Genomic DNA, 20,448 nt, shown 5'->3' with positions numbered 1-20,448 from the left:
CTGAAGCATGTTGATACCAAGCCTAGATCTAAAGGTAGTTGGATTCCTTGATTGGAGCCTTTATAAAATATTGCTTCTGGAAAGCTCCTATTCTGGATGTTCTACTGTGTTCCTGTGAGGTAAACCTTTAGCAATCTTTTTGTAACAGAAGAAAACCAGCTCTGTGCTCATCCATTAAATAGCTTCTTGTGTTCAATATTTAGCAGTGGGATGAGATGGAAGTAATACAAGGTTACATATTGCTTTGATATTGCCCTTTGCCTAATTCATCAAAATATGTGTCTGAAATAGTGCAAGAGACAATGTGAGCAGCTGGCTAAGAGTCTGTAAGGAGTTTGAATGTTTAAAAGAACCAGAAAGAAAATGTCAAAGTTGTCGGAGCTTGTGAGTATGTTTAATCTGTTTTTTCACATAGGTAAATGTAGATCATCAACTCCTTTTGTTGAGTAATTCAACCAATCATATTTCAGATTGTTAAAATCTGGCATCCTAATTGTTAAAGTTGAATTGGCTACTGTGGTTTACTTCACATGTAGTCATTTTCTCGTTAAATCTGCACTTTGAGCTTATAACCCAGTATATTTAAAGAAACATCCACCTATATATATTTCTTTATCTTAAACAGGTCACATCCCTAACATTCATAGGAAAAGATATGCGATGAAAGACATCAATTTTAAGCGGGACTTTTAAAACCAGTACCATCAATATATTACAAAAATAACCAATTTTTTTTTAATATTAAAAACAAATATTTCAAATAAATAAAACAATAAAATCGTGGGTATATATATATATATATATATAATGACCTCTCCTTACAGAATACCCCCAAAGGGTTTAAATTCTGAATTACTTCTCAACGTGTTTCGCAGAAAAAAATCTGCTTCTTCAGTATACCCAGTATGTAATTTTTGCGGCTTACTGAGAGATTTGTTCCCCAGTTATTAGGAGCCTATATGTATAAGGACTATAGACAAAATATGTTTGATTTTATTTTTTAATATAAAAAGGGATAAAAAAGGAGTTTCTTTGGCATTTGAACAATAAGGTTTAATGGTAATATATCTGTGTTTCAGGTTGGACACCATGTAGGGTGACCACTAACTATACAAAATTCACCTGAGCTATAATATTAGTTGAGAAGTAGCAATTCAATTTAAATTTATCAAATTTAATAATGATAATTTAAGCATCATAAAATGCGTTTTGCCAAAATGGCTTCATCAGGGAAAGATAGAGATTTGTGTTGATAGAAAGTTAGAGGAATCCTGAGAACATTATCACTAATACATGAATGTCTTCTACATTTGTAGTATTGGGCTTGAAAGATTAATTGCAGTTAGCAGTATTATAGGGTACCAAAAGAAAGCAGGTATAATATGATAGAGATCACAGAATATTCCCACTAAACGGAGGGTACAGGAAAATGTGCTTATGATTTTTTATAGGTTTTATTATATTCACAGAGATGCTTGGTGGAAGGTTAGGGGAATCCTGAGAACATTATCAGTAATTGATGGAGTGCAAGCTATCATTGGTTAATTGTTCAAAGGCTGGCTGCTATGCTATTTTTTTTCTTTTAAGTCATGAAGACTTCTTGTATGGACAGCACTGGAGGCGCTTTCTTTACTCAAACCATTCCTACACTTAATATGCTGCCTATGATTCTATAGCATCATGTACACAAAATGTCTTGTTTGATGGTTTGGACATAACAAGTAGAAGATATTAAATTCATATATCAAATATATTCTTGTAAAAGGTTCCAGTTACTTAGACAAGGATAAATAATGGCATTCTGCTTCACATATTTTCCCCCATCTGATACAAATCTGAACCTTAGTTGGCACAACAGACAAAAGATTTTAACACATCTCCAATAAAAGCCTGAGAAATATCACAAATTCCTGTCTGCTGAGCTGGAAGAGACATGGTTCAATATAGGGGCCAATCATATAAATTCTTTATTCCAAAGGATTCTCTGTTTATTGCTTATGATACGATGACCAATAAAAAAAAACATTTAACTACAAATATAGTGAAAACCAAGAGAGTATCTCAATAACTGATAGTAAAGTGATAAATGAGGAAAAATAAATTCCAAAATATTTTAAATTACATTTAAAATATGTGAAGTTTTGTCTTCTGGGTGCTTTTATTGTTTTTAAAGTCCCCTTTAATGCAGATTTCATCTTTATATCTTGTCCCAGAGTTACAGGAATAGAAACTAAGAGGACATTCAAAATTTATTATTTGCCATTGGAACAAGAGACCAGAGGGAAAATGTGGGGCACGTGTCTGTGACTTTCCAAGCAAAACCTAAAAATTAACAAAATAAATGCAAATTCTAAACACACATAGAATTATAAATCAATACAATCAGTTCCTGTTTTATGGGCCAGCTGTGCTTGCACACTGCATTGCCTCTCATCTCTGAATTCAGCCAGGGGAATGTGTGTTACCATGCAACACCCAAAATCTAAGTATCCCTTTCCCAACATTCCTGCATTACAGTAGAAGTTGTGTGTCTTTATAATAAAGGGGGGGGGGGGGGCATTTTAGTCCCAGAAAAAAGGGATCATGGGTGGTGGTATCACCAGGAAGTAAGTAATGCTTAAACCTTTCACTTATGATTGGGTTCAGATTTTGTCCAGTATTGGCTTCAGTTGGGATTTAAACAGTAAAGTCAAGCTGGGACTAGAGCATCACTAATAACTACACACAACTATATAAGCTTGTTGGATATGCCATTCCAAAACCAAAATTTTGGAGTTCCTTTTTTGCCAAATGAACATTTGAGAGATTGGATACTGACATGACATAACATGAAGACTTTGTATACAATTGGCATTTCAATTCAACTCAAATCATGACTTTAGTTTCACACTGGTGCATATTCCTACTAGGACAGAACAGTGCTTGTCTCAAACTGTTGCCACAAGGTTGGAAGCCACATACTTTCTACAATGTCATTGTATGTTGTTGCATTAACAGTATGCTGCACTGCAAAGTTGTGCTGGTTAGTGCAAAGTTGAATCAAGAACTACTAATAGCTTGTATACAGATGGATTTTTTTCGTGTGATACAAACTTATGCATTTTCCCAGATTTCACATAAAAAGTCTCGGTCCCTACACGTTTTGCCAATTGTGGCTTCGTCAGGGGATATATTGAGGCTTTTGAGACCAAAAGTTATGTGTCCGGTGTGCTTGTATGACAGAAATGATAAAGGAATATCAAATTGATAATCTGTGCTAGCTGTGTTGCTGTAACATCACATATGGTGCCAAGGACCAGAGGTAGAATAATATGCCCAGATGTTTAGTAGTGTTTTTATTGGAAATAGACCGGGGAAGCACCAGTTCTCCTCAATATCAGTTATCAAATAAGTTACCCAATTATTTTAAAAAGAAGGGATTTTGAGCTGTGAGGATTGAAGTACTATGGCTTGATCATTAATGTGTCCCATTGGGTATATATTGCCTATTGCTACTTAGGTTATTCAGGGATGAAGAGAGGCAAAATAATATTTATTAGTTTTGATAGTATGTGGAAAGAACAGCGTGTCCACATCCAGCCACCAGGGGCTCATTATTATCACTCATCTCTACTTCTCATGGTCACTAGAGCCCAATAGAACACTCAATGTGAGTTCATAGCATTTCAAACTGCTTTATCAGGAGGTAGGAAGGCATACAGAAATATATAAAGGTGAGTATATTAATGTAAATTAACTTATTGTCACCATCTAATATACGTCAACTTTTACAATGAAAGGGCTTGTTCAGAGCTGCATTAAAAACCGCTGGCATTACCGCATGGAAAAGCTGAGGCATCCTCCCACCTGTCCAATGAGGAATATTTAACAGATCTATACGGTCCAATGCTAGGGGCTTTTTGCAAGCTTTTTTGCTTGAAACAACCCCCGGTCTGAATAAGCCCTTGCTGAAACACCTCTAAACTTCTCAATACTCCTATTCTTAATGTGCCCATGCTTACTCAGCATTTCTTTGGCTTCAGAAATGTTGAGTAAGCGACCTCCATAGGCGTCTGTCCGCATAAGGCTCCATTGTGTTTCCTGGACAGTAGGAGCAGATCACAGACTAATGGTTCTGAGATTTTGATTAAGCTGTTCCAAAAATGTATACATTTATTTTCACATAATAGGAACTTGGACTTCAGCCACAGAATTTCTTTAATCTCATTCTTATTACATTTTTGGACTCATTTGGATTATCATTAAAATATTTCACATTTTTTAATGACTTGCAAAAAAAAAACATGATAGGCTTTACATCCTGTGACATGAACAGCTTTCCATCACCTTTTTAATTTTGCACTCAATAAATAATCCAGTGTAAAATCTTATCAGGACACTTTAGGGTCTGTCATGTAAAGCAGCTTATAAAATGTATGGTTAGAAAGGCTTACTTTTTTGTTACTGTATGACAGCATGGTGAGCCATAAACAATCTTAAATTCTGTATTTTTCTGTTCCTTTAGATAGAAATAAACCAAAGTACAGAAACCTAAACAGTCAAATCCTGAATCCATTTTCATGATACAAGTGAATAAAAAATTTTGCTCTCTGGGGCTGGACACAAAGTGCACCAAAGTAATATGGTTTACACAAAGGGCAGAAAGAATATATAAGGATGAATTATTCTATACATTAATGCTTTATGAAACAGTCAGAGCATCCTTTTCTGTAACAATCAGGCTTCATATATCCATGTTGCAAAATATAACCCAGATAAAGAGTTTTGGAATATATAGGATATATGCACCAACATCTGCACTTTGAGAACACCAATGTCTTTCAATCGTAGAACAAGACAGCCAGTATGACCCATGCCAGAGCCACTCACTTCTTGCTGCTGTCCCTCACGCTCGTATTTTTTAATTCCACTGCTGATTATTTTCCCAATGCCTTAATTTGATGTCCTCGTCCTGTTCTTCTCATCTCTACCCCAAGGGTCTGATTTTTTAAAGCTCACCAAGGCTGGAGGGGATACACTTTCATCAGTGAAGCTGGGTGATCCAGCAAACCTGGAACAGGTCTCGTCCAGAATTGAAAACATTTGCTAGCAGGTTTTTTGGATCACCCAGCTTCACTGATGAAAGTGTATCCCCTCCAGCCTTGGTGATCTTTAAAAAAAAAAAAACTGGCCCCAGGATTTTTCTTATATTTTTCCTGTTACTTTATTATAAATGCTACTACATAATCACCTGACCTCAAAGTAGAGTTGTTGATAAAGGCTTTTCTGGCCACTCTAACATGTTCTGTCCCTACAGGCAACCCAAGCCTGACCACAATTGCAGGTCATTAGCACCTGGGCATACCTAATATCTATGGCTTTGTGAATTGGCAGTGCTACCTCTGTTGCTGCATTCCTCGCACTGTAAGCTGCAATGTCTAGGTGGGGAGCATGTTAAACAGAAGTAAAGGAGGATTTGGCACAGAAAAAGTATAATAAGTTTTTTATTTATTTTATGAGGCTTATGCTGAACTTGTGCTTGTACAATCTTATCTCTAAATTAGAAGGGTAATCATATGTAACTAATATATAGGGATTTTACCAGACTTGATAGTCACTGAAGGTTGGTTAGAAATTGTCTGGCCTCAATCTGTTAACAGGAAACTAAAAGGCAAGGTAAGAGGGGTCTTAAGTCTGTATGATTGGATGCACAGCTAAAATTACAGGTACACAATGGGGTTTGAATTTCTAATGTTCAATTCCAAGGTAACACTAGAATTTACACTAATCAACATGATTGCATTGAGAACTGGCCTTGTTTGGTTTTAGGTTTAGTTGGGCTTTAACTTCCTTCTTGATAACAACCTTCTTCTAGCTCCTGCTGTTTTAATCTGTATAGGTGTAGATGTGGCCCATCAAAACAGGGGATTCTTGATATGCACTTTGTGTGATCTGAGGGGGATTGGCCATTACTGTGGCTCTGTGGCAGTTTCAGAGTTGGATGGATCCCCAACATCTCCATGGGATTGGGAAGATGGCCCAAATACTTGTTTGCTATCCTGAGTGTGCTCATTAAAAATATTAACATCTTATATCCATGGTAAAAACTGAAAAGTCAAAACAGGAACATTTAGCTTCCAACTAACACAAAGTCTGTGGCTGTTTCTTTGTTTGTTGCCCCTCTATGTATCAATACATAAGGTTATGGATTAATACTTAAGGTTGCTACTTTATTTTTATCAATATAACTGTGATTTTTACATTTTTCATGCCAAACTGAAAATCAAAAACTTTTTTGAAAACAAGTATACTGATACTGATATGTTAACTTTGTATAATGAGTCTTCACAGCCTATGTAGATGTTCCATATAAGCCAATAGGACCCATGCCAGTGGTGGCGTAAAGGTCTATATACACGAGATATATTATTTGGACAGGATGAATGGTTGTGCTCGTCAGACGTATACAGCTGTCCCCTGACACCATCACATACCTCATCATATACAGGCTCATCAGATGTGTAGAACACTGACACATCCGCCAAGGTGGATAGATGAATGATTAATTGGGGCGACCACTGTACAGTCCTATGGAGGAGGCCACAATGGGTACCACTTTCTCCTCCCTCCCATTCTTATTGAACAGAATGGTGCTGTGTGTGGTGCGCTCATTTGTTCATCTTTCATTGAAGAAATCATGAAAGATCATTTTTAACTAAAATCACCTGACGTCCATCGGTTGTCTGAAAAAGGCATAAGAAACCAGTATTACCCAATTAAATGGCCTCATTACCGTCAGCAAATGACTTTAGAGACAACAAAGGACCCCAAACCAATCACATTTATTTCAGTGAACTGCCCTGTAGTTGCCTCTATTTCTGGTAACCTTGTGTTCGCACAGCTTAGATATTATTCCCAAAGAATTTATTAACATCAGATAATTGCAATGCCGCATTTGGCATTTCATGGCGTGTTTATATTTTGGAGTATAATAACAAAGGCAGCCCTCTAATTTATTGATAGTGTTACTTTATGGTGCTGCTTTATCTGTAGAACTGATTCTTAGATCTTGTGCCAAGATATTATTTCTAGTCAATGGTTATTTGAGAAAAAAGGGATGCGGAGTGTAAGGTTGGAAGAGAAGGACGTTTACCGAAGCAATTAAAACATAAACTTTTTATCCCTTAAACAATGACAGAGCATCTAAACATAGAGGGTTAATTAGTAATAATAAACAAACAATCAACTTTTATGCCACTTCAATTATCCCAGACAGATAATATGAACAACATCAAAGTACCTACTTTAATTATGTTGCATTCCGTAAGTTCAAATGTACTTTCTGTTGCATAAGCTGGAATGTGTAGTACTGAAATGAGTCAGCTTCAGCCCCTATTACAGGCTTAATAAGGGGACCAAACACCCAAAGACTAATTCTTTTCTCTTGTTTGATCTAGAATAATGAAAATGATCATTTTATTCTACGCCATCTGAAGTATAAAGGTTGAAATAAACAAGGCCCGCTCAGACAACGGCTTCCATACAATGTCTCAGATTTTTCAACATGCAACAAGAAGTTGAGTAGCCGAATGGCCATCATCTTTTATGGACTGGTTTGTTATACTGTATATGTAATGGCAGATATTTTGTAATAGTTCGGGCTAGAATAGTATAGTGTTAGATTCCTTGTCACATTTGTATTTATGGCAGAACCTCTTGTGCACCAATCGATGGATATTGCTGATGGTTCTAGATGCCAAATACCTGTAACATCTTTATGTCAATGAACATGTCAAAAAGTCAATTTCTTAAAGTGTTCCACAAAGAAGCTTTGTGAGCAGACAAGATTTTTATTTCAAAAGGAAGAGTTGATGTCCTTTCTGCAAAAAAACAAAAATACTTACCTGGCTGTTGGCAATCTGTTTTTTGTTGCACATGTACAGCTCAGTATGCAATGCCGGGTATCTGGCAGGGAATGAACTCCTAGAAGATACATCAATCTGGCCCGGCCAGTCAAGATGGCTGAAGATCCAACACCCAGAAAAGGACCACCAGAAGGTGGCGGTGCTTAGAGTGGTTGTCTTTTATGTTTAGCATTTAGTTCCATTTAGTTGTTGTACTTGTAGTCATCAAGCATCATTTGTTTCTTTGGAAATGGTTTTAAGAACAGAACTCTGTGTGAAAAATAGTATATGCCATAAACAATGACAACTCCTATTTTGAGGAACTACTGTATTCACTTTGTTTAGTCTTTTTTGCATCAGATCTATTCAGGGTTTGCTGGATCTCTCAGATTCACTGGTTAAAGTGTATCCTCTCCAGCCTTGGAGAGCTTTAATAAATCAACCCCCTTCTGTCTACAAAACACTGATTCTGCTATAAATTGTTCTTGATGGGGTTCCGGAGGCTGATGATGGTGGACTTTACCTGCACCTTGAGCGTCAGCGCAGCCACTAAAGTTCCTATTTCAAATGGAGAGCATGTATCCCTATCTGCCCTCTGTTACAATGCGCACACCATGGCCTGCCACATTTATAAAGGTCAGGGTGCATCTGAGGAAGCTCCATGATTGGAGGGGAGCAGTTTATGTGACATACTATTAAATATTTGCATAGTTCTGTTTGCTTCATGGAATGTCATCTGCTTTCCTCCAATGACAGTGCTCTTTGAGCAAAAAGTTTTGAGAATTATTTTTTACTACTCATAGAATTCTCATTTTTATTAGAATGCACCAGCTTTAGGGTGCCAAAGTTGGATTTGCAAAGTGCAAATCTAATAAGTACATTAAGGTGCTTTGAAAATGTACAGTTTAAATTATGACCTATCAGAATAAATCATCTAACTACATTCCAGGTGCATCAAATCAAAAGGTGTTTAAAGTTTTGCACAGCCAGAATATAAAAAAAGCCTTCCCTATGCATGCTACAGAAAAGTACCTTTGTTCTCTATGTGAAAGCAGTGGTCTTTTTTATAATCAGATTTATAGCTCTGCATTCAACAAACCTCTTGCTATCTTCTGTATGGAGAGCTTTCTGACTCAGCAGGGATTTGCTGGGCCTCTGCAGAGAGACCACTAGTCCCACATGGCAGGCAAGGGTCTTTCTCTGCCACATGCTTGCAGAGGAAAAGATTTTCAACTCCGACTGTGGCTGCAAACTGCAAGACTTTTATTTTGATGCGCCTGGAATGTATTTACCTAATTTCAACTGAGTTCAGCTGGTTTTAAAAATGAATATCATATTTGTATATATATGTATAAATAAATGCACACTAGTTATATTTTATCTGTCAGCATAACTAAATGAGAGAAAATTGCAATTTAGAAATTGCTATAAACCACATCCTTTAAAGTGCTGACTGCAAACAATATGTATAGCGAGCTGATGGGGCATAAGAAAATAAACAGACCTGAGCTGCTCATCCCTGACATAATCTTGACGTCCTGCTTGCTATACATCTCGGTTTCCTTGCACTAAGCCAAAGACAAAAGTCGCAATGATCACAAGACACCATGAATCACTTGATGGAAATGCTCCCACTCAGCATGGTCCATGGACCTTTTAGCCTTTAAAGGGGTCATTAACTTTAGAATATTTTTCCATAGCAAATGGTTCATTTACACAAGAAGGAATACAGAGATAAATATGTCATTTGTAAGGATTCCTTCTGTTGTTCCATTGGGAATAAATCATTTTTGTTGCATGGTGACTTTATGAACATTTCTTTAATGAGGCAGAGTTAGAACCTCTGATAGTATATTATTGTTGTCTGTGTCGTAGGCTATATTAATATGCTAGATGATTGTTGAACTATTGTCTCAGCTCCCCCTGATGTCATTCATCAATCTGTCCAAATGGATCAATGAATGACCAGGGACGGCCACTGTATTTTCCTATAAGGGAGGACACAGCAGGGTGCCTCCTGCTTGCCCCCCCCCCCATAGTACTGAGCAGTACTCTGTGTACAGAACTCCTTTATTTTAATGTTGCTAAAAAGGATAAAAGTAAAGCACAAAAACTGAATGTCTATATACAGCCTTACTGTCCTGGCAATTATCACCCTGTTTAAAGAATGTTTTGTGTCTACTTTTGCGTTGACTAACCATTAGTCTCATACTCCTAAGATGTGCTAATAAACCTTAACCAATGTGTCTATTGAAAAAAAAGCATGGTTACTGGTTTATAATATAGTGGTAATAACACATTTACTTCCCTAAAGGACAGTGTTACAATACGATCAAATTAGCAAATAACTTGCATTGTTTATTTAGGTTTTTAGTACAATTTTATTGTAAGCTGTACAATGCACATTAAAAGGGAACCCATCTGATTAGAAAGATGAGGGCTGCCATTACTGACATGTATTTTTAGGTGACCTATTCATTGCTGACATCCTTTGTTTTATTTCTAATTGATTTACAGACTTGAAACAGCAATGCAGTTCTGGTGTCCCAACACCCAGTCCACATGTAATTCTTGGTAAAGCACGGATAAAGATGACATTCCTTAACAAAACAAGTAATTGATGGCAGCTGCCATGAGCAGAACCAATCCAAGTCGATACTCACCTGTTCCCATTGTATTGCAGGCAACCTGTTTCTGCTTCTTTCCTTCCATATCCTGATGGTCAGCCATCCAAATTGACCTTTCAGGTAACTCATTCATTCAGTCCAGGCACCTATATGGGTACCCAAGATTACCTGGTATTCTGGGCATGCAAAGCTAAGCAAAATTTGACAGCTGGGCAGCGGTCAGGCAGGTAAGAATAGTTATTGCAGACGAGACATCGCCGGTCCTTTTCTGCAATAGACACCTGCCTCATCTCCAATTTTTAGCCTCACTTTATTTTAATTTTAATTCTCTTTGTTTTCTATTGTATGTATAATTAAAAGAAACAGAATGAATTTTGGAGTCATTTTTTTCTTCTGGATATTGCTTACAAAATAAAGCAATGTATAACAATACAATATATTGCAACTCATTTGTTCTTAGTTGTGGTGGCTGTATTCGTTTTTTTCTTCTGCTCTATATAAACATTGCATAGAAAAAATGCATGAATACAGCTATTTTGTTTTATAATATATTATAAACCTCCAGATTTTTGACACTACCTGGACCCTTTACCTTAATGTTGCCCTGAGTTTTTCTTGGAGGTATGCGATCTTGGCGGAGGGCCTGAGGGTTGACATGATAAATTCACTGTTGCCTTTCTAAACTCCTGTACCGCCTCTGCTAAGTTCTTCTAGCTCTGTTGTATAGCTCTTTGAATTTTTTGTCCGTTATTTCTGATTTTGACTATTATATGAATAAGTTATGACTTCAGTTAGGTTATGATTTTTGTATTTTATATCACTTTCTGTTTGTTTGTTTCCCTTTAAAAAAACAAATAAATAAAGAATGTTTAAAAATAATATCTTATATTACATAATAAAATATAGCATAACTTCCAACATGGAAGGGGACAATTACATCAATTAATAAATTATTATCGTTTACAGGTCAGCTTTGGTCATAGAGTTTAGGCTGGGTTTTTTTTAATACAAGTGTAGTTAATCAAATTATATTCAAGTATACTTGTATACTTGTAATAAATGCTTTTTTTTTTTTTGTATTTATACCAACTAGAGAACAACTAGAGACAATACTTCCAATTTTTCATCCCAATCTGCTGAAATGATTTGCTACCCACATCATCATTTCTTGTATTTTGCTATTATTGTTTCCATTTTCTGGAACGATATAAGTCTGTATGTTATGTAAAGTGAATGTAGGCTTTACCTTTCTTCTCAGCACCTGGGTTAAATGTTTATTTGGAATTGGCATGGTGTGTGTTTTATTTGTACACAAAGGTTGCAGCTGGGAATGTGAACAATACATCTCATAGACAATGGCTAATGTAATCTAAGGTAGAAACACAAAGCACCTATTACATGGGGTAAATAAGGAATCGGGGAGGGACTGACACATTACAGAGATCAATAAACAAGTTGTTTACAAGTTGTGTGTGTAATTTGTATAAACCCATCTCACTTGTCCTCACCTTACTACCTGTAAAAGGTTTTAATAATGACATTGTCAGAGGTGTCAAGAAGATCAGCTTCGGGAAATAAATTAACACTAAATCAATGATGGTGCTATTTAGATAGTACATATTTTATTATAGCTATGCACAACTTTTGGTATATCCTGTTTGAAATTTACAAAAAAGTAAAAACTTTTTCAACAAACCGCAAAATATATAAGGTATACAAAGTTTAGCTACAGGGACTGAATTTATCAGGCTCAATTCACAAAGCAAACACATCTTATGTGTTATTAAGTTATTCTGAGTCTTATCTTCAATGTCCAAAAATCTAAACGATATCTAACAATAAATAGGGCTAAAATGAAGGTTGTTATCATTTTTGCACCGTTTGCGAAGCTTTGAACACACGCACACACACATATATATATATATATATATATGATGAAAGCATATGCCATTATATTTTGTGCCCTATAGATTTAGTAAAAGGACCCTCATTGTTTCAGTGATAGTAGACACAATCCTCCCTATGGCTCACAGTCAACTGCCTGGTCTAACCAAAATAATTAAAATACTAATATTACTTTTAGCAGTACTACTTCAACTTGTAATTATTAACTGATTAAAGAACCAATATTTCAAGTATAATTCTATTTTAAATTCCACATATACTCTTGATAGAATCTCAGCATTACATAAATATCATACCACATCCAGCTAATATTTACCAATGTTTTCTGTCTGGCAAATATCACAGAACGTAACCCAGACTGTAGCTGTGAAAAGACAAATTGATGGTCCATACCAATTATTCAGTTCATTTCTGATTCAACCATTGTCATCCAAAGTACCATGGAACCCAGAAATTTGCAAAGGGTTCTTTAGGCTGGTTGTTCTTCTTTTTAAGGATTACTGTATAGTTCCGGCACTTGGCAGACCCAGTAGTGCCATGAAACTAATGATCCTATTAGTTGTCTGTAAGTGGAACTTTCTTCCCATTGACCACCTATTACCCTATTAACTAGGTTTAGCCTCATACTTATTTTAAGGCTTCCTCCGGGGTAAAAAAAATATAATAATAATAATAATTAAACAATTAATAATAAATTATTATTATATAATATTAATAAGAAGAAATAATAATAATAAATGTTGGTCAATATAGAAGATTGCTCATAAGCATAGCAGCACAGCCTTTGAAGTTTTTTTGGTTAATTGCAATTTAAGATGTAAAAATTAAATGTGCACAGACTGACAGTTCAGGGAACTTGTAATAAGAAAAAACAGGAGCTGGCATCGCTGAAATCCTTCTGAAAATGGCTACACTGCTTCAATGGTTGTACTGGTATAATTGCTTTCTAAGTCATTGATCCATAAGAGGATATTACCTTGTAAAAGTCAGCCCTCTGTTTATGGATTCAGAAAGAGGGTCGGTATGAAGGTCAATATGTAGGCCGCCATTGCTGACCACCTTCTTATAGCTTCTTATAGCTGCTTGATTGTCTCTGGTGTAAATAATTTGAGGTCTGTTCCAGGTATTGTGTTTTACCACATGCTACCATCTTATACAGAAATTAGTTTGCCACAGTGCGTTTTAGTGCCATTTATAATGAATGTAAGTCCTACACATTCTATGTTGCACATTCTGTGGGTTCATGTCTTTTTTGGCTCCCATGTGGTGCATAGGCTGGCCATGCAAGATGGCTGCTTTGGTGGAACACACACCGAAGAACCACAATACCATGCCAAAGTGTCAACAGAATGACAATGAAGCATACAAGTGTCCCAGCACTTTCCATACAGTGCACCTGTACCATACAAAGATGGTGGGTGTTGTAGGTACCACATCAGATGGCACATTTGTAGATCAATAGAGACAGAAGCATCACCAATATGTCAAAGAAGCCTTTATTTGTCATAGAGGACAATCAACTTCAATATGACAAAAAAAAAAAAAAAACATTTTGGTATTTTGGGTGAAAAAATTTGGAAGTATTGTCACCCTATAATATGATCTCTACTGCAGGATTACTAGGTAATATTCTAATAAAAGCTGCAGATTAAAAAAATGAAAAATGACTTTTTAAAAACACATTAGCAAGGTTAGTGATTGAATTACTTCACATACGCAAACATAATGCCAATAATAAATTGTAATTAGGTGTTCCGTTTCAAACCCAGGAACACCAAAATGACCCAATAAATTTATAGATAAGCAAGGCTTTAATGAGCAGCACTTTGCATTAAATAGGAAGAGTAAGTAGGGTGAAATGCTTAAGGAGTTATTTTATGTAAACATCCTGATTAATCCTACTTACATTAGAACATAGAAACCCCCCTTATCATATAAGATTACGGTAATGAGGTGACATAGCTTCACTCTGATATGTGAAAACTTGCATGAGGGGGAACTTCTTTTCATCTGCCTGCTATGTGTAAAGACATTTACGAATAATAGAACTTTGCTATTCACATAAAAGACAAAGGAACAAATGTAATTAGACATGGTGACCCCAGCACAACAGCGCAGCAATGACAACCATAGCTCTGCTTCTTAGTTTTCTCCATTGTTATAATACCAAATAAGTACAGGTAATTATCAGATGGTAATAGTCTGCATTTATCATTATCATACCAGAAAAATGCACAACAACCTACATTAACACAGCTTTGAAGTATGGTTTCATGTGTTTGTATTATGAGTGTGAAATAAAAAAACAATCAAATATAAATTCTATGTAAAATCATACTAATACTGCAAATAAAAATTAAGAATACAAACATAAAGGTATACATTGTTGTTTATGTATTTGCCTAAAATTATTCATAATTGCGATTTAGGTGATGTTTGATAAGTTAAATAAAACATATATATATATAATTATATGTTTATTTATTTTTTTAAGTAAGGAAGAAGGCTAGAACTGATGTTAACTTTTTATTTGTCTGTTTTTCTGTTCAAGATAATTTTTTTTACTTTCTATGTGGTGAAACTGTTGTCACTGGGAAAGCAACCAAAGTAATAAAGCAATATACATTGAAATATATATTGGAAACAGAACTTCTTGACTCTTTCCAAAACTAAAAGTATACACTTTATTTCCAAGCAGATAGGTAAATATAAATTAATTATTTACTCTGTAATGCATTTAAAATGTAGGACATTCAGTTTTTAAATATATATTCTTGTTCGTACAGTACAATAATGACCTAAATGAAGGGACTTCCATGTGTATATACATATGTATGATAAGAATTAGGTTTATATACAAGAACATACAGGAAGAACATAGTAGCAATAGCATATAGTTTGTTGAACTGCACAAAGATCACTGAAATGCTTATACATGTATCCATGCCTACATATGGTTTTAGCATATTTGTTATCAGTGATTAATACGTTTATTTTCCTATAATGGATATGTTGAGAATACATACCAAAAGGAATTTCTCCATTGAGGAGCAACCAATGTTTAAGACATATATATGCATATAAGTATGTGCATATAAATAGAAATGTATTATTATGTACATACAATAAATTATGTATCATATGAGTGTGTGTATGTATATATATATATATATATATATATATATATATATATTACTTTTTACTTTATATGTACTTTTGTCTCCCTGCCTGTATAATAGTATATATAGAATACTTTTTAAATCAATGAACTCCCAGTGTACAATTGTTAGACAGGTGCAGGAGTGGAGTGATTTAACCCAGATACAATTGTCTTGGTTAATAACCTATATTTAAAAAAAAGGGGGAAAGGTAGTAGCAAAGATTTCCTAATGGCTTTTAGTTTACAAAGGCTTATAGTTGTGCTGGAATAGGCAGGTACTGTTCTCCAAACACAGCCCTGTGTGACATGTGCTAATCCTTTAGGAAGTATAGGTGCTATATGGAGCTGTGCAGGATTCCTGATGTTCAGCAGGCGAGGCTGTAGACAGGGGAGGGCAGTGGGGAGGGGTTGTGTGCCCAGGGACAGAGCTGGACTCAAAAGGAGCCAGGAATGAGCTGCTATCGCATTTATTTCAAACTTCTGCTCCAGGAGAGGAGAACAACAGACACTTTCACTGCAGCTCTGCCTGCCTGGCCAAATGGATCTATTGTAACTTTTCTTTCATATTCAGTCTAGTGTTTGACCTCTTGAGTTTTTTTTATATGCTTTTGCAACTTTTATTGATAGTCTGCAACTTTATAAAAGTTGGATGTGAGTAGACAGCAGTCACTAATTTCACCTTCTTGTCCAAAAGGAAGTTGTGGGATCAAACCAAACTGTAAGTGACTGATTATCTTTTTTATTATATTATGAAGATGTCCCTTTTAGGGAGCTTTGGGATTGCCTTGGTCATGCTGGGTGTATTGGCCGCTTTGCCCAGGGCGCAAGGTGCGTCTTGTGAGCCGGTCAGGATTCCCATGTGTAAAACCATGCCCTGGAACATGACCAAGATGCCCAACCACCTGCATCAGAGCACCCAGGCTAATGCCATCTTGGCAATTGAACAGTTTGAGGGTCTGCTGGAGACAAAATGCAGTCAGGACCTGCTCTTCTTTCTCTGCGCCATGTATGCGCCCATCTGCACCATTGATTTCCAGCATGAACCAATCAAGCCATGTAAGTCAGTGTGTGAGAGAGCCAGGACCGGCTGTGAACCAATACTGATCAAGTATCGCCATAGCTGGCCAGAAAGCCTGGCCTGCGAGGAAGTACCAGTCTACGACAGAGGAGTCTGTATCTCTCCAGAGGCCATCGTCACAGTGGAACAAGGAACAGGTAGGTGCTGTTATTTAGTAAATTGCCATTGATTCTAAAGGTCACAATTTTTAATAGGAAGGCCATATATAAACTTTTCTTGTTGGCGAGTATGAGATCTTATGGGCATGATATTAATCATTTGGACGTGGCAGGTATGGTCATTGCTCCTGGTAACTGCTGAATTAGATTACATTTCCAATAAATTGAAGAACTCCAACTTTTTTATATGAATGATGGAGGACCAGTGTCTTTCACCAAAGCCATGCTAGGTTTTACAGCATCCCATGCATGTAAAGATAAGTTTTGCTCCTCATGGTTTCATTGATTGATGATTTTGCTTAGGCTATGACCTAAAATCTCTAAATCAAGAATATATGCACAAAAGGCACAGCTTATGAAAAGCAGATATGTTGCCTACACAAACTAAATAGAATAATCTAGATTTAAGGGAGCATTCCATTTCTCCCCATCCTGACCATTTTTCAACAACGTTCTAAACACTGACATATGGAAACTGGTACCTATGGTACCTTAGTTTGCTTTAGTTTTCAGAAAATCAGTTCAAATAATGAACTATGCATGCATGTTCGAGTTTTATAATAATTGTGGGGATGGTTACTACAATATATAACCCTAATGGCCTGATCACAGACTTAATTCTGCATGCATCTTGTAATAAGCACCATCTCCACTTTTCTTCGTCTGATACCTCCATTATCCATTAATTCAAATTTAAATAGTCACATTAATACCTACAAGCAGCAAATGGCTTAGTAATAAGTTAACAGCAAGGAGATAAATAATTTGGTATGCAAATCTCCAGGTCATTTGGAAACAATAAAGTATCAGCCCTCTTAACAAAAGCCAAGAAAAAAAAGGACATTACCCAACTTGCATAAATAAATATGTAACAGTATATGTAGTTATTACAACCTTGTGAGAACTGAGGACATCTGAGAGGTTGTAGTTTTCCGTTAAACATTGCACTAGAGACAGCTGAACCCTCCTAAAAATTATTTTTACCTGCCACTTGTAGGTTCTTATTTTAACCCACACTTTCTGATAATATAAATAGATCACTGTTATGTACACGTTTAAGTAAATAAATATTGGATGTACATTTTTTAAGATTTGTATTCAAAGCCAAAACTTTTTATGGTAGCTGTAGGTGGTGTTGTGGGGGCATTAGATCCTGGTGTCAGTTTTTTTTTGCTGTTTGTGCCCTGGCTGATCCATCCGGGGCCAATCAGTCTGTCTTGGTGGCCACTGTCACTGACTACAATTGAGGCAAAGTCCAAAAAACAGTAAGGAAATCTTCCAATATGGACAGTAGTCGCAGTGACAAGTGTCTAAAGGGGATTTCTTTTAATTTGGAGAAATCTTTTTAGCTGCCTGTTGCGTCTACAGCACAATTTAAGGGAAATCTCTTTAGATCACTACAAAAAAATGTTTTTCAATTCTTTACTCTATCCATAACCAACAAAATGTTTTGGCGTTTGATTACACTTTAGGTGGCCATAGATAATAGATGGCATTCTTCTGACCCATATCCTGAGTACCGTATCCCTGAGTGTATAAAACAGTTGGTCATGTTAGAAAAGTCTGCACAATTACTATTGTTTTGATGCAGGAAATACCTAGATTGGCCATTAATAACTAGCGTTCCAGCAAAGTTTTCTAGGGGTTCCTAGTACTGTGGCTGATTGATCTTCACTTTGATAATGCCTGCATGGTTCTGTAGTCTATGCAACTTGGTACAGCTAGCTATATGATAGTATTTGTAGTTGTCTACAAGGATGGTATTCTAGCTACCACTGTAAGGGGTATTCCATATACTGGCACTAAGTTATGAGTTTTTTTCCCACTGATCCCTGATAAATTGGTTTTAGTAGCGATTCCAGAGACCTGACAATTATTTTAAGGGTTCCTCAGGCAGAAAAAGTTGAGAAATGTTGTTCTAGATTCTTTTTCTTCTCCATTGCCTTAAACAAGTATCCAAAGTGTCCCTATATAAACATGTCATATTGTGAAATGACCACTAAATGTATGAATGCCATATTTCAGTGTGTTTGGTCCTCTTTACTATTCCATTAATAATATCAAGCTCAATCTGTTTCCAAGAACCTATAAATCAGTATTGTCTGTGTTCTACATATTGGTCATAACTTTCCAGGTTAAAAAGATATTTTAGATTGGAGTTTGCAGAGTTATTTCCCTTTTTGTCTGACATCAGTTTATGTACCAGGCAAGCCAACATTTAATATTGACAAAATGCAGATGGGAATATTTTCCTTACATAGGTCACCTAGTCATTCACCCAGCTAATGTTAAGTCATTGGTTGTATACACTGTTTATTTAAGGTATACTTATCCAATGTTCATTTGTAGCTTCAGAATAGCACAGCACGGATGACCTTGGTACGGGCAGTAAAGGGCTCCTATGATGTGAGTAGCATGGCACAGTCCCTGGTGATTAACTGATCATAGTAATGTCATATCTAACTAATCTCTCAGTCTTTAGGAAAATAATTGGAAACTGATGATACAAATGCAGATGTAGATTAGAGAAGCAGAACTTCTGAGTCATATGATAGCATATTCTGAAGGATGTGACAATTATACAACTATTTTATATTCAGTTTATGTAACATGGCATTAAAATCTACCAATTATTTTGTAAGTTCCAGGCAGATTTACATAATTAGCTGCATGGGACACAGCACATGAACCCCATTTGGCAGGAGATGAGCAATTCTTTGGCCCCCTCACTGAATACTTTTTTCTTACATCAATAAGATATCCTCCCACTTCCTGTTGAGTCAACAGGACAAGAAGTGAAATCTCCCTAATAAGACACAGGTGGAACAAAAAACTGGCTCACTTTTTAACCCTTCCCTACCTACTAAAAAGTAAACTTGGAAAAAAGGTAAAGGTGGTGTTGGTGTGAAATGTGAAGTTAACAGATCAAATCAGATATATGTAAGGTGATAAGATTTTCTAAGGAAGCAGCATTTGCATAGTAACCTATTTGTGACCCTAATACTCCTTCAACATATATGTAAAATGCCCTTTCCTATAAGAACATCAATTAACCATGCAGCAGGCAATTTAATGGGAACATCATCCATTTATAAAGCAGTGAATCTAACATTCACTGCAACAAACAAACAGTAGTTTTTCACAAGGGATTAATTAATTCAAGGAATGTTTCAGTGAATGTCAGATTCATTGCCTTATAAATTGACCCCATATAATTATTGTCAAGATACGGAAGCTGCTAGACTTGATCAGGTCTGTACATGTATGTTCCAATTCACAGAACTCACATTGGAGGGGGGAGAAGCAGTACAATGAGCCAATCAGTTGACTTTGCAGTGCTACCAGAGTGAATTTGGATTTCTCTAAATACCTTAAAAGGTTTTCTTATTTTGCATAGAAATGATTGAAATGATTTACCAGTAAAGTGAAGAATCCACCAACTTTAGAGCGTTCATATTATTACCTTTTACATATTTCATTTTCTCAGTATTGTATTGAACTTTTGTTTCTCTTTGCATGCTGTATTATATTTCACCACCTTGAAGCATTTTGTTTAGCTTCTCAAGAGGTTTGGTGGTGACAGCTGTTGGCATTGGGATTTTTTCTCCTTTCAGGCACAGGAAGGGGAGATCTCTAC

General features: G+C 36.0%; 1 protein-coding gene across 1 annotated transcript in view; it reads left to right on the top strand.

Moving 5' to 3' along the window:
* The first annotated feature begins 16,037 nt into the window (after positions 1-16,037).
* The window catches only part of FRZB (frizzled related protein), a 21,477-nt gene continuing 17,066 nt past the window's right edge, over positions 16,038-20,448 (top strand). The window contains exon 1 of the mRNA XM_072418422.1: positions 16,038-16,790. Coding sequence (XP_072274523.1) covers positions 16,325-16,790 — 466 coding nt within the window. The 5' untranslated portion in view covers positions 16,038-16,324. The remainder of the gene's footprint in view (positions 16,791-20,448) is intronic.

This window comes from Pyxicephalus adspersus, chromosome 7, assembly GCF_032062135.1.
Source record: "Pyxicephalus adspersus chromosome 7, UCB_Pads_2.0, whole genome shotgun sequence".
NCBI classification, from domain to species: Eukaryota; Metazoa; Chordata; class Amphibia; order Anura; family Pyxicephalidae; genus Pyxicephalus; species Pyxicephalus adspersus.
Note: the sequence above shows the minus strand (reverse complement) of the source record. Positions and strands in the feature narration are given on the sequence as shown.